The sequence below is a fragment of the Camelus dromedarius genome, chromosome 14 (assembly GCF_036321535.1).
Source record: "Camelus dromedarius isolate mCamDro1 chromosome 14, mCamDro1.pat, whole genome shotgun sequence".
NCBI lineage: Eukaryota > Metazoa > Chordata > Mammalia > Artiodactyla > Camelidae > Camelus > Camelus dromedarius.
The window spans coordinates 39,676,187-39,701,799 of NC_087449.1; the positions used below are offsets into that span (position 1 = coordinate 39,676,187).

Consider the following 25,613-nt stretch of genomic DNA (forward strand, 5'->3'; position numbering starts at 1 on the left):
CAGTTGTTCTACTTAAGAGTTCTAATAAAGAGTACACATCCTTTACTCGCCAGAGTCTATTCAGAGTCAGTATAATACCTCTTTTCATCTGACATTTCCTACTCCTTACTTCACAAACTTTACTCACTTTACCCTTTACTCACAACATTCCTACTTTCCATTTATTTCCTTTTCACAAATGTAATCTTATAAGCATAAAATTCCACTTACTCACCCCCCACTCCTCGTGCAAGTGTTGTCGTATCTTTCACTTCTACGCGTCTTCTAAATCTCACCTTATAGGGTTACTGTTTTTGCTGTAAGCAATTAGTTGTCTTTTAAGCAAGTTATGAGAAGAAAGGAAAGTCTCTTATATTTGTCCACTATTTACCATTTCCGGGGATCTTCATTTTTTCCTGTAGATCCAAGTTTCCATCTTCTATCACTTCCCACTGGCCTGAAGGATATCCTTTCTTTTGTATTACAATTCCACTAGCAACTAATTCTGCTAACTTTTCTTTATTTGGAAGTGTCTTTATTTTATCCTCATTTTTGAAGGATATTTTCCTCAGATAAAGAATTCTGGAATCACAGGTTTTTGGTATTTTCTTTCAGTCCTTTAAAGATCTTTCATTGTGTTCAGATCCTTACTGTTTATGCTGAAAGGTAAGTGGAATTTCTTACCCCCATATGTAAAGTCCGCTTTCAAGATTTTCACTTTATGTTTAGGTTTCAGAAGTTTGACTATTAATGTATCTAGATTTCCCCCCTCCCCCAATATTTATCCTTCTTAGTTTGCTGAGCTTCTTAGATCTGTAAGTCAATGTTTTCACCAAAATTTTAGGAAGTTTTCAGCCATTATTTCTTCAAAATTTTTTCTGCCCAATTCTCCTATATATTAGAAAATTTTATGTTGTACCACAGATCCCTGAGGCTCTGTTCATTTTCCTTCAATATTTTTTCCTTTCTGTGGTTCCTACTGGATAATTTTTACTCTACTCTTTTCAAGTTCATTACTTCTGTTATATCCTGTCTAGTGTTAGATAAAATAGTCATTTCAATTCCTACACTTTTCAGTTCTAGAATTTGCATTTGGTTTACAGTTTCTATTTATCTGCTGAGATTACTTACTGTTCACTGTATTTCTTTTAATTCTTGAGATTACCCATAATAGCTACTCTGTCTGCTAAGTCCAGTATCTGGGTCCTCTTACCGATAGACTTGGGGTTTTTTTCTTGCGTACGGATCACATTTTCCTGTTTATTTGTGTGTCCAGTAACTTCTTACTGAACACTGGACACTGTGGATGTTATATGTAGAAACTATGAGTACTACTGTCTTCCTCTGGAGAATGTTGATTTGTATTTTGAGAAAGTTCAGTCACTGCCTGACCACTTTCAACCTGTATAGCCATGATGTTATGCTATGTTTCGTACGGATTTGAGGAAAGTCTATGGTATTTTAGACTTCTCTAACTGGAAGGGACCCATCTTCAAAATCTGCTTTGCTGAGGCTTGGTTCGGGCCCCTGTTAGGGTGCGTCTCGAGTAGATCTTCCTCCAGGATGAGATCTTTACTTGTAAGGCATGGCCTTTCTGATATCTCAGCTGGACGCCGGGGGGAGGGGGGTGTTCGAGTGTTAATGAGATCTCTCCACGCTGGCAGGGCTGTGATTTCAAGGTCCCCGGCCCTCCATTACCCCCGTTATACTGACCTCTGCTCTCACCCTACAGCAGCTGCTATTTGCATGGCAAAGCCTCAGGTGTTTCTGCCCTGTGTGTGTGTGTGTGTGTGTGTGTGTGTCTAACAGCCAAGTCCTCAGCTGTAGGCTCACAGGAAATCCCCCTACAGACTTCTGAGACCCTCATCACTCCCTACTCAGTGATGGCTCACCCCACAGATTTCAACCACTTCAGCTGCCCTAAACTCTGATCCCTGCCTCCTCAGTTTAGTGGAACCACCACAGATTGTTCAGACTCCAGGTCACTGAACAGGAGTGGGAAACTGTCCCCCAAAAGAGAACTAGGCAACTGTGGAAGTCACCTCATCACTCTTCCCTCTCTTAGGGACTGAACTTTTACACTGCCTGTGGTCCACTGCTTGATGGGAGCTGCTTCCTTTATTTTGTCCAGTTCTACAGCTGTTTAAAGAGGGAGGACTAGCCTGATACCAGTTAATGCTATTATCATCAGAAGCAGAGTGCCATCCTAAGCCACAGGACAGAAATGCCAGCCTCCATTTCATTTTTAAGATGGAAACCAGTTAATATAATTGTTTATGACTATCAAGCTAAGTTCAAGGTATCCTCCCAATATCAGATCCAAACTCCAACTTACTTGCCAGATGGTATTCTCCATAGCAATCAGATCACTAATGAATATTTTATCATCTCTCTGGTAACGATCTTCTGTAAATATGGGCAAAAACACAAAAGGAATTGCTAACTGATAAATGGAGTAACATGAATTTTTAAAGCTCCCATAACACAGGAAATTAATACTAATCATTTGAAATATCCACTTTAATTTATTATATATAAATAAAAGTCAAAACAAATTAAAATGTTATGCTTCCATAAAATGGACCATAGAAATAAAGTCTATTGATAAGAGGCAACTATCCGACACTTATACAAGGCACTGACCTAAGTAAAAGCATTAGAGCTGAGAAATTAAGTATAGTATCTCCACTTTGAAGATGAAGAAACTGAGTGCATTCAACTCTTTCTGGCTCCACTGTGTTGGTTTGTTCATTAATTTAAATATATGTACATAATTTTTATCATAATATATATGTATGTGTGTATATACATGCACATACACACATAAAGTAGGATAATTCTACAGTACTTTTAAAATTAAGACCTTATTTTTTTAGAGCAGTTTTAGGTTCATAGCAAATTGAGGGGAAAGTACCGAGATTTCCCATATACCCCCACCCTCACACATGTATACTCTTCCCCCATTATCAGTATCCCTCATCAGAGTGGTACATTTGTAAAACTGATGAACCTATGTTGACACATTATCACCATCCAAAGTCCGTAGTTTACAGTCTATGCTTCATGTACACACTTTGTGTGTTTGGACAAAAGCATAATGATTATATCCACCCTTATGATAGTCTATACAGATTTACTGCCCTAAAAATTCTCTGTGCCCTGACTATTCATCCCCTCTCCTACCCACAAACCTTGGCTAATCTTTTTATTATCTTTACAGTTTTGCTTTTCCAGAGTGTCACATAGCTGGAATTGGAATCATACAGTATGTAGCCTTTTCAAATTAGCTTCTTTCACTTAGCAATATGCATTTAAGTTTCCTCCATGTCTTTTCATGCCTTGAGAGTCCATTTCTTATTAGCATTTAATAATATTTCATTGTCTGGATGTACTATAATTTAGATATCCATTCCACTTACTGAAGGACATCTTGGTTACTTCCAAGTTTTGGCAATTATGAATAAAGCTGTTAAAAACATCGATGTGCAGGTTTTTGTGTGAACACAAGGTTTTAAATCCTTTGGGTAAATATCAAGGAATGTGATTACTGGATCATAGAGTAAGAGTATATTTAGCATTGTAAGAAACTGCCAAACTGTCTTCCAAAGTAGCTGTACCATTCTGCATTCCAACTAGCAATGAATGAGAGTTCCTGTTGCTCCACATCCTTGTCAGCATTTGGTGTTATCAGTGTCCCAGACTTTGGCCATTCTAATAGGTATGTAGTGATATCTCATTGTTATTTTAATTTGCATTTCCCTGGTGACATATGATGTGGAGCATCTTCATATGTTTATTTTCCAACTGTAAACATTCTTTGGTGAGGTCTCTGGCCCATTTTTAAACTGGATTACCTGTGTTCTTATTGTTGAGTTTTAAGAGTTCATATTTTTAAATAACAATCCTTTATCAGATGTGTCCTTACAAATATTTTCTCCCAAACTGTGGCTTGTTTTTTCATTCTCTTCACAGAGCAGAAGTTTCTAATTTTAATGGAGTCCAGTTTATTAGTTCTTTTTTCATGAATTGTGCTTTTGGTGTTATATCTACAAAGTCATCACCAAATCCAAGGTCATCTTAGATTTTCTCCTCTATCTTCTAAAAATTTTTTAGTTTTATGTTTTTATACTTAGGACTGTGATCCATTTTGAGTTAATTTTTGGAAAAGGTGTAGAGTCTGTCTAGATTTCTTTTTCTTTCTTTTTTTTTTTTTTTTGGTATATGGATGTCCAGTTGTTCCAGTACAACTTTGTTAAAAAGACTATCTTTTCTCCATTGCATTGCTTTTGCTCCTTTGTCAAGATAAGCTGACTATACTTATGTGGGTCTATTTCTGCGCTCTTTACCAATGTTCCATTGATCTGTTGTCTAATCTTTTGCCAATGCCACACTATCTTGATTACTGTAGTTTTAGAGCAAGCCTTTTTTTTTTTTTTAATATACTAAGTCTTGAAGTCAGGTAATTGCCAGTCTTCCATCTTTGCTCTTCGATAATATTGTGTTGGCTATTCTGGGTCTTTTGCTTCTCCATGTAAACATTAGGATCAGTTTGTCGATATCCACAAAATAACTTGCTGGGATTTTAATTGGAATTGCCTTGAGTCTATAAATAAAGTTGGAAAGAACTGACATCTTGACAGTATTGAGTCCTCCTATCCATGAAAATGGAATATCCTTCAATTTATTTTTTGTTCATCAAAGTTTTGTAGTTTTCCTCGTATAGATCTTGTGTGTATTTTGTTAGTTTTATACATAAGTGTTTTATTTTGGGTAGTGCTACTGTAAATGGTATTATGTCTAACTTCAAATTCTACTTGTTCACTGCTGGTTTAATATAAAAGTAATTGACTTTTGTATGTTCACCTTGTATCCTACAATCTTCCTATAATTGCTTACTAGTTCTAGGAGCTTTTTGTCACTTCCTGTGGATTTTCTACATAGACAATTGTGTCATATGTGAACAAAGACAGTTTTATTTTTCCCTTCCCTATCTGTATAGCTTTTATTTCCTTTTTTTGTTTTGTTTTGTTTTATCACATTAGCTAAGACTTCCAGTACAATAATGAAAAGGAGTGGTGAGAGGGACATCCTCACCTTGTTCCTGACTTTAACAGAAAAGCTTCTATTTTCTCACCATTAAGTATGATGTTATCTGCAGGTTTTTGTAGATATGCTTTATCAAGGTGAGGAAATTTCCTTTTATTCCTAGTTTACTGAAAATTTTTATCATGATTTGGTGTTGGATTTTGTCAAATACCTTTTCTGCAGCTACTGAAATGATCATGTGATTTTTCTTCCTTAACTTGTTGATGTGTGAATTATATTAATTGGTTTTCAAATGTTAAACCAGTCTTGCAAACCCTGAGATTAATCCTACAACTATAGTGTATAATTCTTTTATAGATTTATGGATTTGATTTGCTCATATTTTGTTGAGGATTTTTGTGTGTATGTTCATGAGAGATACTGGTCTGTAATTTTCTTGTAATGTCTTTGCTTTTGGTATTAGAGTAATGCTGGCCTCATAGAATAAGTTAGGAAGTTCTCCCTTTGCTTCTGTCCTCTGAAAGAGATGGTAGAGAATTGGCTTAATTTCTTTCTTAAAATTTGGTAGAATTCACCAGTGACCCCATCCGGGCCTGATGCCTTCTGTTTTGGAAGGTACTGATTACAGATTCAGTTATTTTAATAGATATGGCCCTACTTAAACTGTCAATTTCTTTTTGCGTCAATTTTGGCAAATTGTGTCTTTCAAGGAATTGGTCTATCTTGTCTAGGTTACCAAATTTGCGGACAGAGTTGGTCACAGTATTTCTTTCTAAGCCTTTAAATCAGTAAATGATGATCCCTCTTTCATTTCTGGTATTAGTAATTTGTGTCATCTCTCTTTTTACTTCATTAGCCTCATTGGAGGCTTACTGAGTTTATTGATCTTTTCAAAGAAACTGGTTTGGGTTTCACTGATTTTCTCTATTGTTTTGCTGTTTTCAATTTCACTAATTTCTGCTCTAATTCTTATTATTTCTTTTCTTCTGTGTGCTTTGGATTTAATTTGCTCTTTTTCTAGTTTTGTAAGGTGAAAACTTAGGTGATTGATTTTAGATCTTTTTTAAAATATATGCATTTTAATATATTTTTAATATATGCATTAGTGCTATAAATTTCTCTTTTTGCTGTGTCCTACAATTTTGATAAGTTTTGTTTTCATTTTCATTTAGTTCTAAATATTAAAAAAATTATCACATATTTCTTCTTTGACTCATGTGTTATTTAGAAGTGTTATGTTTAATCTTCAGATATTTGGGCATTTTCCAGTTATCTTTGTTTTACTGATTTCTAGCTTAATCCTTTTGTGGCCTGAAAGCAAACATTGTATGGTTTCTATTCTCTCAAATTTGTTAAGATATGTTTTATGGCACGGAATGTGGTCTATCTTGAATGCTCCACGTGAGTCTAAGAAACATGTGTTCTGTTGTCGTTAGGTGAAGTAGTCTATAGGTGTCAATTATATCCAATTGATTAACAGTGTTATTGAGTTCAACTAGGTTCTTACTGATATCCTGCCTGCTGGATCTGTCCATTTCTGACAAAGGGGTGTTGTAGTCTCCAACTATGGTGGTGGATTCATTTATTTCTCTTTGTAATTCTATTAATTTTTCCCTCACATAGTTTGAGGATCTGCTGTTAGGTGTATACACATTAAGAATTTTGATATCTTCTTGGGGAACTGAAGCCTTTATCATTATGTAATGCCTTCCCTATCAGTGATAACTTTCCTTGTTTTGAAGCCTGCTTTGACTGAAATGAATACAGCTGTTCTTGCTTATTTTTGACTAGCATTAGCATAGTATATTTTTCTCCAATTACTTTTAATCTGTATGTCGTTATAAGTAAAATGGGTTTCTTGTAGACAACAGATAGTTGGATTGTATTTTTTGATCCATTCTGACAATCTCTGTCTTTTAATTGGTGCATTTAGACCACTGACGTTCAACAAGATTACTGATACAGGCAGAGTAATACCATATTCATTACTGTTTTCTCTTCCACTCTTTTTATGACTTTTGTGATTTTAACTGAGCATTTTTATGATTCCATTTACTGTCTTTTTTTAGCATAATGGTTATACTTCATTTTTACTTTTTTCAGTGGTTGTCCTAGAAGGTTGCAATGTATATTTACAACTAATCTAAGTCCACTTTCAAATAACACTATATCACTTCACGGGTAGCGTGAATACCTTATAGTAACAAAGTAATCCTAATTTCTACCTCTCATCCAATATATCATTGCTATCATTTATTTTATTTGTACATAAACATACACATACATGTGATATATATGTAAGCATACATAATCAAATACATTGTTGGAATTATCTTGAACAAACTGTTATCTGTTAGATGAATTATGAATAAGAAAAATGAAAGTTTCTATTTTACCTTTACTTGTTCCTTCTCCAGTGCTCTTTATGTAGATCTGAGTGTCTGACCTATATTACTTTCCTTCTCTCTAAAGACTTCTTTTCACATTTCTTGCAAGGCAGGTCTACTGCAACAAATTCCCTCGATTTTTGTTTGTCTGAGAAAATCTTTATTTCTCCTTCACTGTTGAAGAGTAGTTTCACAGGGTACAGAATTCTAGGTTGGTGGGTTTTTTCTCTCAACACTTTAAATATTTCACCTCACTCTGTTCTTGCTTGCATGGTTTCTGAGATGAAGTCAGATACAATTCTTATCTGTGTTCCTCTATGAATAAGGTATATTTTGCCTTCTAGCTTCTTCGAGGATTTTTTATCTCTGATTTTCTGTAGTGTGAAAATGATATGCTTTGGTATCGTTTTTAGGCATTTTCCTACTTGGTGTTCTCTGAGTGTCCTGAATCTGTGGTTTGGTTCTGACATTAATTTGGGGAAATTCTCAGTCATTACTGTTTCAAATATTTCTTGTTCCTTTCCCTCTTTTCCTTCTGGTTTTCCCATTTCACATGTTACACCTCTCACAGCTGTCCCATAGTCCCTGGATATTCTGGGTTTTTGTGTGTTTGTTTGGTTTTTGTTTTTTTGTTTTTTCAGTCCTTGTTCTCTTTGCTTTCTAGTTTTTGAGGATTCTATTGATATAGTCTCTAGTTCAGAGAGTCTTTCCTCAGCCATGTCCAGTCTACTAACAAGCCCATCAAAGGGGTTCTTCATTTCTGTTACAGTATTTTTTTTATCTCTAGTATTTCTTTTTGGTTCTTTCATAGAATTTCCACCTCTCTGCTTACACTGGCCATCTGTTTTTGCATGCTATCTACTCTATCCAGTAAAGCCCTTAGTAAAGCCCTTAGCATATTCAATCATAGTTGTTTTAAATTCTTGCTTTGGTAATTCCAATATCTCTGCCACATCCGGTTCTGATGCTTGCTCTGTCTCTTTAAATTGTTTCTGTTTATTGTTATGCTTTATAACTTTTCTTGATAGCCAGACATAATGTACCAGGTAAAAGGAACGCTATAAATAGGCCTTTAGTAATGAGGTGGTAAGATGTGGGGGGATGGGAAACTTTCTACAGCCCTATGATTGGGTCTCAGTCTTTCAGTGAACTTCACAAGCATTTCCCAGTTTTTCTCTCCCCACTTAGGTGGGGTAAAGTGGCTAGTGGGCTGGAGCGGAATATTTCCCTTCCACATGCAACACTAGAGATGGCTGGAGTGGGTATTTCACTTCCCCCAGGCCAGTTAGGCTCTGATAATACTCCAACAGGTTAGGCTCCAGTTAACTAGTTTTTCTGGAGGGCAGGCCTTGTTAAGAAAAACAAAGTACTCCAGTATATTTCAGAATGGTTCTTTTTTCTTTCCCTGCCAGATGCAGGAGGGGATTTTTCTCCAATATTTATTTTGGGAATCTGGTCCAGCTCCTGGAGGTAAATCTCATGATACTGTAGGGGTCCCCCTATGACTGGGTCCTCCTGGAGTTTATAATTCTTAGTCTTGTCCACCCTGAGCCTCCAGCAATTCATCAAGTGTAATTCAAGTTTGTCTACTCCGGCGCTGGCTCCTGTGACAGTTCTGACATGAGACCCTCTGTATTCACCTGCCTCGCCCATCTGGGTGGCAGTGGTCTGCCCTGTGTCCTCCCCTCACTTACAGATCCAAGAAGAGGTGAGTTTTCAGTCTGTTCAGCTTTTCATTTGTTGTAGGTCAAAATGGCAACTTTCAAGCTCATTATCATGCAGAACAGGAAACCTCAACTTTTTAAAACAGATTGATAACTACACCAGTCTCATACAGGAAGCATTTGACTCAAGTCCTGGCAAGTCTTGGCCATGTGTGACTATAAACTGCTCAAAACAAAATAGTTTGCATCCTTCTACAATATGCCTTGGGATTAATTAAATCTTAAAATTTTCTAGCTGGAGGGGATTACATGCTCTAACATGGCATTTCACATAAACCTCTTTTTTAGAACATTACACATTATAATAGTTGTCCTATTTCTTTCTCATGTTATAGGTTGAGAGCATAAAGTCTATGTTCATCTTATATGCAGTTTACACAGAACAGCATGTGGGCCATAATAAGAACATACGGCTTATTGGATGAATAATTTAATAATAAAAATGTAATTCTAGACTCTTCTTCTTCCCCCACTATGAAGGAATTCCAATACATATTGTTGATGAGTCACAAGTAGTATAAAAATTAAGGGAAAATTGTGCTAAAGACATTTATTTTTTCAAACTTGGAAATGCCCTCTGAGTTCCACAGATGAAGACATACAAACTCGTGATTACTGAGCCTTTTTGAAGCCTCAGTTTCTACAGCCCTGTGTAAAAGAGGATAATAATAATCAACATAAACTATGAGGATCAAATGAAATTATGAAAATAAAGCTCTCATTACAGTACAGACATACAGTAGACAGTCAATAAATTATTTTCATTTCATTATTATTGGCATCACCATCAGTAGCATTAAACCATTGCCTAACTTTCGGTTGGTACACAGCAGTCATCTGCTTTGGGAAGCTCCTTCAGCCTGACCTTGTTTATTGAGTGAGGGACCCTTCTCTGACTTGTTAAGCCTTCAGGGCTGGTCATATCACTCTAGTCTCTGATATTACTGCACAGAAACAATATGCTCTAGTAAGAAGGTCTAAACAACCTACTTGGAGTCAAATACCTGCAAGGCTTGAGAGTCAGAGTCACAGAAAAGCTGTGGATAGTGGTTAGTCAGCGAACAACTAACTCAAAGGACAGCAGATAACACAAACTATGGAAGCCTACAGCACACGAGCAGCACCTGTCACCTCTAAGCTAACAAACCCCTGTCGCCTGGAGGACTTTCTGCCTTTCCCTTCCCCTTAATTTCCTTTCTTTTTCTTTCTCTTTGTCCCTCCTGACACTTTATACTATTTCTTCTCTGAGTCCCTCCCCTCTCTCTTTTCACCAACTAGAATACAGAATTAAATCCTATCCTAATCTTTATTACACTTTACAGTAAAATAATGAACATAGGTTTTAAAGACAGAAAATCAGAATTCAATTCCAGTTCTAACAATTAGCTACAAAACTTGGGTAAATTAGTTAAGCTAAATACTTCAGTCTGCTCAAATGGAAAATAGGGATAATAATCGCATCTTCCCATGGTTATAACAAGAAGTAAATTAAATTTGTAAATTATCTAGCCTAAAACTTGAAACACGAGAGTTCTTCCCCAAGTTAACGTCTTTCTTGATTTCTCTAGGAAAAAATGACTGAATCCTTGGTTATGTCATTGGACAGTAGCTTTTAACAGAGAGACCCCACCCCCAATCCTTGCACATTTTTCCATCTTTTTTATGGATACAGATGAATCCATCCATTAGGGGTATGAACAATGTCTCTAACTACAGAATTCCGCACTGCACTGATATAAATACTCCTTACTCTGAGCTGTCGCCTTGATTTTAAAAATAAGTTGGAACAGGGAAATTTAAATAAACTCTGGAAACACAAAGTAATTAGTGATAATTATAAGCTACGCATTTAAGAGGCACTTGAACATTCCATATAAAACAATAAATGAAAGCTGTAACACTACGCTTTTAAAACTGGCTGAAGTTGCTTCAGAAGTTTGAGAAAGAAATGAACCACTTCATAGGAGCAGTTCCATGTTAAGGAGTCAGTAGAGCAATAGGCCAATTGCCAGTTGCCTCTTCCAACTCATTTTAACCTCATATCTAGAGACTGACTCTACTCTTGAGTGAATTCCACACTGGTATCTAGTAGGTGTTTGTAAAAATAAAACTATTTTAGAGAAGAAACACTCACTAGGAATCAGAACAGGCCACCCAACCTTTCCTGGGCACAGCTCAGACAGCCGTCAGATAAAAGAACCAAAAGGAAAGCTACATGTGACCACCGTGTGACACCTGGAACTACAGCCAAGGGGACAACGTGCAGAGGTCGGTGCGGCTCAATGCAAGTTCTCCAACTGCAATCCCCAAACCACAACACAGGCAGTGCTGGGGAGCCAGAAGCAAGTCAGGGGCGGGGGTGGGGCGTTCAGACAGCCACACAGACAACAGTGAGTATGACTACAAGTGGGAGAACAGGATTAGGAGTCAGTGGGTGTGGGGGAAAAGCCACTGTTCTATTCAGCTGCACGTGCAGTACCAGCAAGGGCTAAAAAGATTAGGTGGACAAAATTTCCTTAGTGAAAATAAAACAAAGCCAGTGTTAAACTGAAAACTGAAAATGCAAGGAAAAGATAAAGGTGAATGTTTTAAGGGCATCAGGAAACCAACTTCAACAGCAAGCCCTAAGGCAATAACTGGCAAATGGGAGTGGCAAGAAACTGTAGTGATTTAAAAAGAACAACACTGGAGAACCAGAAGGACTGGTATGGTTTGGGTTTTTATGGAAGAATTGCACATTTTCCCTGAGTTCATAAAAAGATTTGCCATGACATGCAGTTGGGGTTTTTTTTTTTTTTTTTGAATATCAAAGGTCTCAACCTACAGCAACAAGAGTGGTTTCTAAGCCTCAGTCCCAGAAATGCTCAGTTTACTCTCACTGCCCATTTCTGAAGACAATGAGAGCATTGCAGCCACAGGAAAACCCCAAGTCCTGACCTGCAGCAGGCTCTTCCTGGGGGTGGGCGAGACTGGCCATACTTACTGGAGTCCTCCCACTGGAGTAAATGTAGCTTCCATGCAGAATAATACAGAAATCCCAGGACCAGAAAAAGGCAGAGGGCTAGCAGCAGATTGCGTACAAATACCAAGAGTCCCATCTTCACATGATTTACAATTGCCTACATGACCTAAAAAAAAAAAAAAAAAAAAAAAGACAATTTAGGTCTTAAATGATCAAGCAATCATCTTATTGATATACTCCACCTTAAAATAACTATTTATAGGAGAATTTCCAAATGAAGGACAACCTAGAATTACCACTGACTGAGTTGATGACCTGGGATCCTCCAACCTGCTCAACCCAGTCTCAAAGAACAGCTTCACCATTACTCAGCATCCAAGCCAGAAGTCAGCAGTCATCCTCATGGCCCTCCTCTCCCTCACTGCTGACACCCAATCAATGACTGAACTCTGGCAATTCCAACCTCCCAAATAAATCTCAAATCAGACAGCCTTCCCTCCATCACTACCCCAGTCCACACCACTTATGTTCTCCCACCTGCAAATATGCACTCTCCCAAACCTACTTTCCACACAGCACAAGGAGCAATCTGTTAGTATCACAAAATGTGACATTACATAAACCCCTTTGTATAAGTACTTAACTGCTGCTCCAACAAAGTACCACAAATGTAGCAGCCTGACACCACATGGATTTAGTTATAAAGGCCAAAAATCCAGGTATGGTGTGGTTCAGCAGGGTCCTCTGCACAGGGTATCACAAGCCCCTAACCCAGGGGCCCAGCAGGGCTGCATTTCTTTCTGGAGAAGCTGGAGGTAAATTCACTTCCTAGATCCTTCAGGCTGAAGCCTGAATTCAGTTCCTTGCAGCCGTAGTGCCCAAGTCCCCGTGTTTCTCCGCTGGTTATCAGACAGTCTTTGCTCCCCTACTCCTTCTCATGTTTTCCACATGGTCCCATGGAGGGTTAAGTCCCTCCCCCTCTGATCTCTCCAACTTCTCCTTGCTTCTGTTTCTGGCCAAAGAAACTTCCTTGCTTTTTTCATGTGATTAGACTGGGCCCACTTGAATAATCCAGGATAACCTCTCTATTTTAAGGTCTTACATTTCTTGTGCAAAGTCCCTTTTGCCATGTAAAGTAACATATTTACAGATTCCAGGGATTAGGGTGTGGCCATCTTTGAAGGGTCATTCTGCCTAACACACCTTTCACTAAACTCTCAATTCCTTTAGAATAAAGTAACTGCTCTAAAGTAATTGCTCCCTATAGTCTAGCAGCTTCTGACTGCAGTCCTATTTACCCTCCAACCACCTCTTGCTTCTCACAACCTCATCTGTGCCCTGTGCCCTAGCCCCTCTTCTTTCTATGCGCTGAACGTTTCCTGTTGTTTCTCTCTTCAAGGTCTGTCTGGAATACATTCTCCACCACCCTGCTTTCCACCTACTGCACATTCTTTGATACTCACCTTAATGTAGCATCAGCCAAAAAGACTTCCCAGGATCACCCTTCCCCACCTCCCAGATACCTCAGTCACAAAATAATATATGACAAAATATGTATAAATATTATAAATGAAGTGATAAAAGGTTATCACTTGCAGATTATATAACTGTCCACCTACAAAAGCCATGAGAACCAATCAAAAAACTATTAGAACTAATGGAAAATGCATTAAAGTAAGTGATTATATGGTTTACTTGCAAAAATCAACAGCCTCTAAAAAACTACACCAGCAATAACCAACTAGAAAACATAAGGGGAAAAAATTCCATTCACGATGGCAACAAAATCTATAAAATACCTAAAACTAAGCTTTGGAAGAAACAAAAGATTTTCACCAAAGGACATAAAAAATCCAAATAAACAGACATAACAAGTTCCTAAGTGACAAGATTCAATACTGGAAATATGTCAGCTCTCCTGAAATGTCAGTTCTCTCCAAGTTCAGTCTAACTCCAGTCAAAACCTATTATTTTTTTAACTTAGATTTAATGTTAATCCAAAGAGTTCATGCCCAAGAAGAGTGAAGAAAAAAATTTAATAAAAAATAATGAAATGAGGATTAGCCTTATCATACTAAGATCAACTCAAAGTCATAATTATTAAGCTTGATGGATACTGGCACAGGAAAGGACAAACGTATCAACGGAAGAGTCTAGAAGTGAGCTCTTTCAATAAACAGACTGATACAGATACAGAAATAGATACACACACACGTATAGAAATGAATTTATTTTGTCTATATATTTGACTTTATGACAAGCACATATGTTTTCTTAAAAAGCTATTATGGGGTACACAGCTAACTATTTTGGTTTTTGGGGGGGGTAATTAGGTTTATTTATTTAAATGGAGGCACTGGGGATTGAACCTAGCACCTTGTGCATGCTAAGCACACTATGCCACTGAGCTGTACCCGCCCCCACCTATAGCTAACTGTTGACATGGTTACCTCTAAAATATAGGATACAATGATGAAAGATAACTTTCCCTTTATATACTTTGAATTAAATGTCATAAGTCAAGTATTGCCTCGATAATTTTGAATATTAAAAAATCAAACAAATAACACAATAGAAATCTAAATTGGTAGACTTTCAGGAGCAATTTGGAGGTAGAGATATTCCATTTTTTGAAAGTTTGCTTTACACCACTTCTGAGAAAGACCTACATTAGTACCTGTTTTTACTAAGTGAAAGAAATCTAAAGAGGATTTTCACTTTCATGAAAAGAGGTGAACGGCCAAGACAGCCTTCAGCATCTGTTTTGCATCCAGCCATTACGGAAGCAGCGGACACCCAGAGGGGCACCACCAACTTCCTTCCCCAGGAACTACACTGGGCATCTCCGTCCGCATGAAGCCACCAGAGCTTTAAATTGTAAAAGTGAGCATCTGTGCTTTATCTCCATTTATTTTGTGTATCTGTTAGCAAGACGTGTCCTCAGGTATCAGAAAAGCCTAAGAGAACTTGTAAGGGTGTTATGCTTAGCATAAAACTGGACATAAGTAAGCATTTAGACTGTGCTTGCGTTGAACTTGCCTTCGTCCACTGTTCATACTATTTACACTCAGAGAGAAAGAGTGTTGAAAACTGCCAAAGTTACCACTGGTTCTGCTAGTAGCCAAGTGGTCTCTTTTAGTTGGCATCCAGTTATGGATAAATTGCAAAGTTCATTGCTTGAGTGGATTGCGGGGTGCAGAAAGCATAGTGTTCCGCTATCTTATACTTTAGGAGAAATCAGTCTTTTAAATAAGCTGAATTAGAAAGCACTGGACGATGTTGATGAAAGTGTTACAAGAGTAAAATTTAAAGGTGGTTTAGTTTCTGAGATGAAGGCAGCCTCACAGCTTAAAGGTTACTGGACAGAGTGCTTTGGCTGATACTGAAGTTGCTGAAAAGTTCCCAGAAGAATTGAAGAAAATTACTGTTTAACTGTGACAAAACTGCAATTTATTGGAAAAAATTGCTGAGCAAGACATGTACTTCAATAGAAGAAAAGCAGGCTAAGCGACACAAGGCATCGAAGGACAGGCTTGCCCTCTGCCTACTGTTAACACCACTGTGATGCTGCCCTAGGGCCTCTAGCCGTGTACCCCCCAGAAAACCCGGGGGCACTTAAAGGCATGATAAGAACACACTTCCTATTATGTTTCATTCCCATCCAAGTGGTTGGAATATCCACCTGACTTTTTCTGAGTACACGAGTGGACACATTAGTCCTTCTGTTGAAAAATACTGTAGAGAAAAAACCTCAGTGATAGCTGCCTCATGACTATGGATAATTGTGCCATTCATCCACATGGCATTACCAAGTATAGTAGTACCATCCATGATGTGTTCTCACCACCAAATACGATGTTGCTGCAACTGCATGGCCAAGGCCTAACAGCCACAATTAAGGCTTACGTACTATGGGCAAAAATGTGGTGCGTTTTATTATAAGTGCCACTGACAGAGGGGGCAACTCCAAAGCATCTTTATGAGAGATCTGAAAAGATTACAATATACACTTGACAACTGCTAATCGTGGAGATGCTCTCAATAGGCTAAAAGTCTTGGTGAGAAAACGGTGTTTGGAAGAAACAGGGTCCTGAAGTAGTAAGCAATTTTCAGGGCTTCAAGTCAAGAATAAGTAAGGAAATAGTGACTTTAGCTAAGGAGGCTGGGTTTGCAGAAGCTGATGAAGGTGCTGACGAGATTTTGGCACCCTATGACCAAGAACTGACAGATGAAGAACTGCCATAATTGCAAGAGTAAAGGATACAGATTGAAACTGAATGCAATAGCAAACAGCCAAATAGTGAAGTCATCCAGGAACTGATTATGAAACATTTACGTAAGATTTTCACTATGACTGGCAGTGCTGCACAAAAGTATGACTTAAATTTTGAAAGGATACACAGGTTTAGGGCAGGTCTGCAGGATGTTTTGAGCATCTGTAAAGAATTGTATGATAGAAAAATGTGTGAGGCTAAGCAGTCAAGCATACTGTTCTATTCAAGCCTGTCACATCAGCCACATTACCCACAGCAGACAATAAATGTCAACCTTTGACATCAAGGCAGACAGACACAGAAAAAGGTGTAGACATCAGTAACCGGCCTGCTCTGATGGATTCAGACAATGATGAGATGTTAATAAATTACCCTCTTCCCCTCTCTCCTCCACCCCAGTCTCCTGTACCTCCCACCACCCCAGTCTCCAACAATTCAGCCTCACACACCGTCACCACCACCTCTTAGCCTTCCAGTGTAACTGCTGTCTTCCCAATTCTGGGGAGTGAAACAACACCATGCATACATTATTTCTATTTTATGAAGGCTGTGTGTTTATCATTTCATTTCTGCTTTTACTATATGTTGATGTTATCTGGTATGATTTGGTAGGTTATTTTTTGGGTCTGGGAACACTCAAAAAATTTTCCCTATATATTAGTGGTAATTGCATCTTCGCTTTCCACCATTTCAGCTTACGAAAGATTTCACAGGAATGGTCCACTTTCAGATAGCAGGGGAAACCTGAATCTACTGAAATTTACAACATTCATGTCCATCAGTAGGAAACCAGACAAATACACTGTAGGACGTCTACACAATGATACCTGTATCAGCTGAGGTCTTGGCAGGAAGTAGACCGTGTAGGAAAAGGAGTTAACCAAAGGAAGGGAATGACGGGCTTTTCCGTAGCTGTGTGAGTAGGTTAGAGGAACCACCCAGGGGTGTGAAGCATTCAAGAACTAGCAACAGCAGGAAGCTACTTCTACTTTCAAGCTGAAAATGGAAGGAGAAAAAAGGGCGTTCCTGGAGCCCAGCAAGGGTTGGCTGGAGAAGACAGGCCAGCCAATAGGGGCAGTGGCCACAGATAAACACAGCTGCTACTACAGCCAGGGCAAGGCACAGCTGGGGACAATAAATACTCTGACTTCTCTCATCATTCGCCCTCTGATAACCTTTTACCAGCTGATCCCAACTGGAACCAGAGAGCAAGGAAGCCCAGATGATGCAGTTTGTAGAGGTCGGATACCAGCACACAAGGAAAGAAGGTGGATGATGAATCGATGGGGGCAGGAGGATAACAAGTGTAGAATACAATGTACCAGTTAAAAAGAATGAGACACACCCACATGTCCTGACACAGGAAAATAGAATATACTGCTAAGTGAAAGAAAATCCTGTAGAACAGTATGTCTATGAATGTCTGTATGGCCCCACGCTGGTGGCAACAAACAAGGACGACAGTAATATTTAAAATTAAGGTTAATTATTAAGTACATACATAAAAGAATATGCACCAAGCTTCTCACAATAATCATCTCTGAAAAGTGGGTCTGGAGAGGGTATTTTTCACAATGTTTTCGTATACTGAACTTTAATTTTTGTATTTATTCAAGTAACAAGTGTACAAAGGTTTCATAGTGAAATAAAAATTGGAGACTTGCATTTCCAGTAACACAAAGGACTATGTATTCTGTCCACTCCTCCCACAAAAACAACAAAAAATTTAAGGTGTAAGCAGCCTGCCTACAAAAGGCAGGTGGTTCTTGGAAAGTTTTTTCATTCTTTTTGAAAGGGGACTGAAGTGGCTGGTACCAGCCCCACCCAGGTCTTTCTGTCCTGAACTGCCACAGCCACACAGGGACTTCCACCCACACAACCAACAGTCAGCCAACAGATTTGCCCAATTTGTTCAACAGATACGGCAGTGAGAATGGTGAACTAGTCACCTACTTTATTTCTGTCTTTTCCATTAAGGAAAATCATCTTCAAATAAAAAGGCAGAACAAACATCTTAAAGAGGAAACTGATTTTCAAAAGTGGATGACATACGAAGAAGCAAATGAGAGCTTAATCTAAGCCCAAACCTCGAAGACAAAGAGGAAAGAACACCTCAAGATTCTGAGATGAAATTTCAGACTCACTGTGGGGACAAAAGGTTAACAACATATTCCAGTGGTGAGGCTGCAGGGAGAACCCTCACACAGTGCTGGTGGTGGGCGGGACTCGGCAATATTTAACAAAATCACACATGCCCCCACCCTTTAACCCAATAATCTCACTTCTAAGAAACTATCCCAAAAGATACACTGACAAAAAAATACAAAAAGACTTACACACACGGCTATTTACTACAGCACTATTTGTAATATAAAAGTCCTTCAGTAGGAGTTGAATAAACCAGGGTATATCCACAAAATGCAGGATTATGCAGCCATAAAAAAGAATGAGCTCTCTCCCTCTCTTCTTTTCTAAATAACTTAACCTAAAAGCCATTAGGCTTTAGGGGCCAAGCAAGATAGGCACAGGTACCTGGAGTGAAGTGGGGGAGGAGCATCAGGCCATGGTGAGAGGTCTGGGGGTGTGGCAACACATGATATGAGATTGACCCAATAAGTAAATTTATTGAGACTAACAGGAGCTGGATTTCTCAATGATGGAGAAGCGAGCCACAAATAAGGAAAAGGAAAAACTAGAATAAATCTTATGCACTGCACTAGAATTGACGGTATCAGTGTGAACTGATGGTTTTCAATATATACACACATACAAATATAAAAGTAACTGTAGCAGTGGACAGTGTGGGTGTGCCTTGGTGTGTGTACACGCATATAAGCCCTAGCTCTGTCCATTGAACGGGCCCAGCAGCAATCACAGCCCACCAGCAATGAGCACACCTAGCACCCAGATCTTGCTTTTTAAATACCATCCTCCACTATGTAACAGCAGCCGGTGATCCTTGGAAGGATGGCTAATTCCAGGGCTGAGGCACAGAAAGCACAAGACAAGCCTGAAGGTAAGAAAATACTCAAAGAGTGACAACATGTCAAAAGGAAAAAGCAGCCAGCTTGAGGGGCACCTCACGGCCAGATCTGGAGTAATTTAGACATAATAACGGATTATGACTCATTAAATTAAAATTTAGTAAATGAGAGGAGAACGCTCTTCCTTAGAGTGGAATGAATGTAGAAGGAATAATGTAATAAGAAAATCACCATTCAGCAACCATTTTAGCAATAAGTCAGCTAAGAAACATCAAAGAATGCCGAAATTAATGAGTAAAAATTTGAGAAATGGGATAGTATATAATCTAATGTATACAGAAAGGAAGAGAGTAATTTTACAGTGTAGAAATCTGGTAGACACCACTGTAAACTAGCTGAAGGACACCCAAGAGTTCTCTGTAATATTTTTGCAACTTATTTGTAAGTCTGAAACTATTTCAAAGTTAAAATTCTTAAAAGAAAAAAATTAAACCACATGGGCAAATGCACGTTCAAAAAAACATCAAATGAGAGATTATGCAGCCAACTGAGATATCGTCTACGAAAAAATTTTAATGACTTGGGGAAATGCTTGTTACCTAGTATTGAATGAAAAAAAGGTAAGATACAAGTATCATATACTCAACTATAAAAAAGGAAAAAGACCAGAATAAAACACAGAACACTAACAGTAGGCTAACGCTGAGAACTTTTCTGGCTGCAGGAGCGCACCTGACCTCCCTGAACAGCCATAAAAAAGCATGCGGGTGAAGAGCTGCAGGTGCTCACAGCAAGCTCTCTTCAGCATGTAGAGGGAACCCAGCAATCTGGACTCATCCCCTCCTTATGCATTCATCTCTCAGAGAAGCACGTGTCCCTCTTCTGTTCAAAGCTAATGCAACAAACACCAAGTGCCAGGGATTATGTGAGGCACAGAGGACACTAAGACAGGCAAACCTAGACCCTGCCCTACAAGAGTTTGTCTGACTTCTCACTTCCCATTCATTCTTCAACCCACCACAATCTGATCTGGCTTCGGATCCTACCTGTCACCTCTTAACTGCGAAAGCCACTGGACACCACTCCTCCCGTGACTTGAACTTAATACAGCATCAGAAACTGTAAGAGATGGTATGGTGTGGTGCTAAGAGCTCTTTCTTGCCTTCTTCACCTAGCAACACCAACTCACCTTTCAGGACTCTGTGAAAGTCTTATCTCCTTCAAAAAACACTCCTTAAACACTGCCCTACACTGCGGCTCCCTGTGCTCTCCTAATATGCATGCTTACCTTTATCATAACATTTGTAAAATATCTTGTCTATTTCTCTATCTCTGTAAAGAATGAGCATACAGTCTGAAAGCAGAAACTATAACTTCAGTCTGTGAGTCACCTATATTTAACAGCATAGCACCTAGGACACAGTACTTTTAAGAAGTGTTTGTTTAAAGATCAAATAAATTAATACATTTCTAATTATTTTCCCAACTCTAGACACAATTAATGTAATCTGTACACATTCCAAAAAGTAATACATACTAAAGACATAATTTGCACATGCATGTGTTTGTGTACGTGGGGAAAGAGACAGTGCACAAGCAATTTTAAATGTAGAGAGAACCTCGGGCGCTGTCTCAGGCCTTCTTATATTCTCATTCCATAAATACCCGCAAGGCAATCTCATTTAACTTCCATGATTTCATTTACCATCCTTATGCTGACTATCCCAAACTTTATATATTCCATCCAGATGTCTCTTCTAAGTTCCATGTCCGTTTATTTACTTCTATATCATCACCTAGATGTTTCACAAATGTCTATAGTCTATAAACCTCCTCTTTCTCCAGTGTTCATAATCTCAATAAAAGAATTAAAGGCAACACCTTCACAGATGCCTCTGTCAGAAACCTGGAAATTATCTGTGACACTACCTTCCTTCTCACTCACCCTCCATATATAATCACCATCAAGTCCTATGAATTTTGCCTCTTAAATACGTCTGGAATCCATCCACCCCTCTACCTTCATGCCACCATCATATTTCAAGTCACCATAACCTGTTAATTGGACTACTATAGCCTCCCAATAAGCTCCCGTATCCACTCTTCCATGTGTGCATGTGATAAATCCGACATGCTACATTTTGTAAATTTAAGATGTATGTGTTACTTTGATGCATTTATATATTATGATTGCCACTGAAGCAATATTTATCACTTTACATTATGGTACAATATTATTATCTATATTCATCATATTGTGCTTATTTGGCCTCTATGGCTTATTTACTTACCTCTACAAGTTTGTACCCTTAACCATCATCAGTCTTACCTCCCTATCCCCTATCCTGTGGTAACTTCCATTTACTCTGCTTTTTTACAGGTTGATTTTTAGATTCCACATATAAATGATACCGTGCAGTATTCGTCTTTCTCTGACTTATCTCACTTAGCATAATGTGCTCAAGGTCAATCCATATTGTCACAAATGGTAGAATATCCTCCTTTCTCGTGGCTGAATAATAGTCCACTGTGAATATGCACCACATCTTTTTTTTAAACCCATTTATCTGTTGATGGGCATTTGGGTTGTTTCTGTATCTTGCCTACTGTGAACAATGCTGAGATAAACATGGCTGTGCATTATCTCATCAAAATCCTGTTTTCAGTTCCTTTGGGTACTCCCATTTCCATCCTTGATCCTCTTCAATTCATTCTCCACATAGAATTCACTTCACTTCCAGGCTTAAGCTTTATGAATTTCCCACCCTCTTCAGGGTCAAGTCCTAACCCCTTAAAAGGCATGTGAGACTCTGCATGATCTGGCCCCTACCCACCTCTCCACCCATCTTTCTTGCCATACCTCACCACCTCACCATTCACATGCAACAATGAATGTCTTTCAGGGTTTTGAACTCTCCACACAGTCTCCCAATGTCAGGCTGAAGCCATCCTGATTCTGTCACTCCATCTAGACAACTCCCACTAAGCCTTTAAGTCTCAGCTGAAAAGTTAATTCCACAGGGAAGCCTCACCTGTCTCCACACTTTAGGGTTCATCCCCTTATTAGAAATTCCCACAGCATCTGTATATCCCCATCCATTACATAGTGCACTTATAATCTTACGAGTATTTACAGTAATTTGCTTAAAATTTATATTCTGGCTAATCCAGTCAGGGAACATGTCTATTTTATTCACCACTGCATCCCTGGTAGGTATTCAAAATGTATCTGCTCACTGACCAAATGTTCAGTCAGTTAGTCTGCTCAAAAAAAGGTACAAAATGTACATAAAGCTAGGTTGTTTCAATCAGCTACAAAAAATAAAATTTTATAAAAATTTGAACTCACTGAAACAAACTGCACCAAACTCCTGTCATTTCTAAAACATCCTACAATGTGGTTATTTTCTGAACTATACCTGGCAACAATTTTTAGCCTGATATGTTAGAATTTTGCTGACCTTCAAATATCAGCCATAATGAATATGAAGTCAATTATGACAAAGTTCCACAGAGCAAAAGCCACAAAGTATTTCCCCTTTGAATATTTTGACACAAGCCAACTAGAAGTTATTACATACTATTTATTACCCAGATCTCTGAACAAGTTACTGAAAAGCTCATCAGTTTCTTAAAATGTTTTTGCTGAATGTACACCTCCTTTTCAGACTTTACGCATGACTGCGCAGATTTAAGGTGTTAATTAACATGCAATATATTACATTATTCTATGCAGAAGAACTGTGCATTTTCTAATTGCAAGTCACTGTGAGGGAAAAATTAATTAATATTGCTAATATTCATATAGTGCTTACTGTGGACTAGCTGCGGTTCTAAAAGTTTTCTATGATTTAACTCACTGAACCTTCTCAACAATCCTATAAGGTTATCATTCCCATTATATATAGAGAGAAACTGAGGCACAGGTAAAATTATCCTAAGACCATGAAGCTAGTAAGCAGAAGAGCTAGGATTCAAATCCAAATGATCTGATTTCAGTCATGTAACTTTTTTCACCTGAAGAGGTGAAATGGTACATCAGAACAATAATAAAATGGAATCATTACAGAATCAAGTGGAAGAAATGAAGGGGCAGGGTCAAGGGGAAGTACAGAACAGACAAAGATCACAACAAAGGTTCTCCCAGCCCTGTCCACTCCCAAAAGGCTCTGTAAAACAAGAGCTGACTAAAAGCAGAGATTAAAGGGAGAGCTCAGGGGGGAAACAGTAAAACAACAAATTTTAAATAAAATAAAGTTAGCACTCAGGAAAAGCGAAGGAAGAAAAACATCACCACCACAAAAACAAAAGCCTCACAGTAAGAGTCATGAAGGCCATGGTGGATTAAAAAATGAGCAAGATAAAATGAAAAAGAACAAAATATTTAAAAGGATTACCAGAACAAATCCAAACAAAAACATAAAAACACAACAGGAATCATAGGAGATCTCATATAAACATAACTGGTGTCTGAAAAAGAGACCCAAGCAAATGGTACAAAAAAGGACATGCAAAAACGGCTAATCAGAGAGAGCAGGGCTGAGGGTAAGTTGGACCAACGACACAGCATCCCAACTTTTCCAAACTACAACAGCCAAGGTGGGGAGGATAACCTGAAGCTCTCCAAAGGGAATTAAAAAGCTAAAGGTATGCTGCAGTTCTGATTAGCCACTGTGGGGGTTACGGACTTACTGCCTCTCAGCTCCAAATTCATCCTTTTTGCTTGTTCTGCAAAATGGATCTGGGCCCTTAATGTTTCTTTTCTCAGCTGGCATGAGACCAAGCTTTGTCACTAAAGGATGTCAGAAAGCCCCTGCTTCTGGGTTGCAGTATGTACCAGTGTGCTACTGGTAGGCTCCTGTGTCACACTCGGCTTTTCCAGTGCACAGCAGTCAGCAATGAGCAGCAGCCAACAGCTTCCCTCAGCTCTCCTCTTGGGCAGTTTCATAGCAGAGTGCCTCTGATGAGACACCCCTCTGCAAACAGCTTTCCTCAGTACCTGGACGGCAGATTTCTGGCAAGGACCACCATGCAGCATCAGAGTGGCTCATCTGCAATCCAGTGAGCCGTGGCCTGGATCTCAGCCTGCGGGGGGATCTCTTGGGAGCTCTCTCTGTCGAGCACCCTAGCTCAGCCCTGGGGCAGCAGCTGCTCCTTAGGTCTGTTTCTCTATTTTTGAGCATTCTCTTCACTTCTTTTTGACAGCATTATTGAAATATCATTCACATACCATACAACTCACCCATTCAAAGTATACATTTCAATGGCTTTCTGTATTTTCAGAGTTGTGCAAACATGACCACAATCAATTTTAGGACATTTCTATTACCCAAATGATACTCTGCACCCTAGTGACAATCCCCTAAAAGCCTCCAGCCCTAAGCAACCACTAAACTACTTTCTATTCCACAGAACAGGCAAATGTTTATAGACACTTCATATAAATGGAATCACACAATATGTAGTCCTGTGTGACAGACTTCCTGCACATGGCATAGTGTTGCCAAGGTTCGTGCATGTTGTAGCATGTCAGTACTTCCTTTCTTTTTACTGCCAAATAACATTCCATCGTATGGATATACCATCTTTTATTTACCCATTTGTCAGTTGATGGACATTTGGGTTGTTTCCATCTTTTGACTGAATAATACCGCAATGCATATTCATGTACAAATTTCTGTATCAACATAAGTTTCGATTTCTTTGGGAGTGAAATATACCCAGATCATATGGTAACTCTGTTAAACTGTTTGAGGAAATGCCAGGCTGTTTTCCAAAGCCCCTGTACCATTTTACATTCCCATCAGCAGTGTATGTGAGTTCTGATTTTTCCACACCTGTGCCAACACTCCTTATCATCTACCTTTTTGATTACAGCCATCCTGGTGGGTGTGAAGTGGTGTCTCGCTATGGTTTTGATGTGCATTCCCCCGACGGCTAATGCTGGGTCTTTCCATGCGCTTATTTCTCTACTTCTCACTAGCTAATCTCATGTTACTCTAATTCAGTGTTAAAGTTGATAATTCTTATGTTAAACTTTACTTGCTCAAAGTACCAGGTGTTTTCTCTCTCTTGACTGGACCCAGACTTGTGTAACATGGGCAGTCAGTTGACTTTCTGAGCAGAAATTAGATATCTACACCAAGGTTTTAAAATAGAAGACGGAAGAGTAAAAAATAGTTTGTCTCTGGTCAGATGTCCCCTTTAGAAGTAACTGAGAAAAAAGGCTAGGGGAGAGGGGTAAAAACCCAAAGAAA

At 38.7% G+C, this 25,613-nt stretch overlaps 1 protein-coding gene across 9 annotated transcripts in view; it reads right to left on the reverse strand.

Annotated features, from left to right (window-relative positions):
• Positions 1-25,613, reverse strand: part of ST3GAL3 (ST3 beta-galactoside alpha-2,3-sialyltransferase 3) — a 185,316-nt gene that overhangs the window by 151,677 nt on the left and 8,026 nt on the right. For 8 of the 9 annotated variants that reach the window (XR_010383864.1, XR_010383863.1, XR_004140935.2 and 5 more), the window contains exon 2: positions 12,120-12,264. Coding sequence is in view for 6 of the 9 variants with exons in the window: in XM_031465607.2 (XP_031321467.2) it covers positions 12,120-12,234 (115 nt within the window). In the remaining 3 variants the exon portion in view is untranslated. Of the gene's footprint in view, positions 1-12,119; positions 12,265-17,199; positions 17,337-25,613 lie in introns of those variants that run through there. The other variant, XM_064493657.1, reaches the window with a different exon arrangement.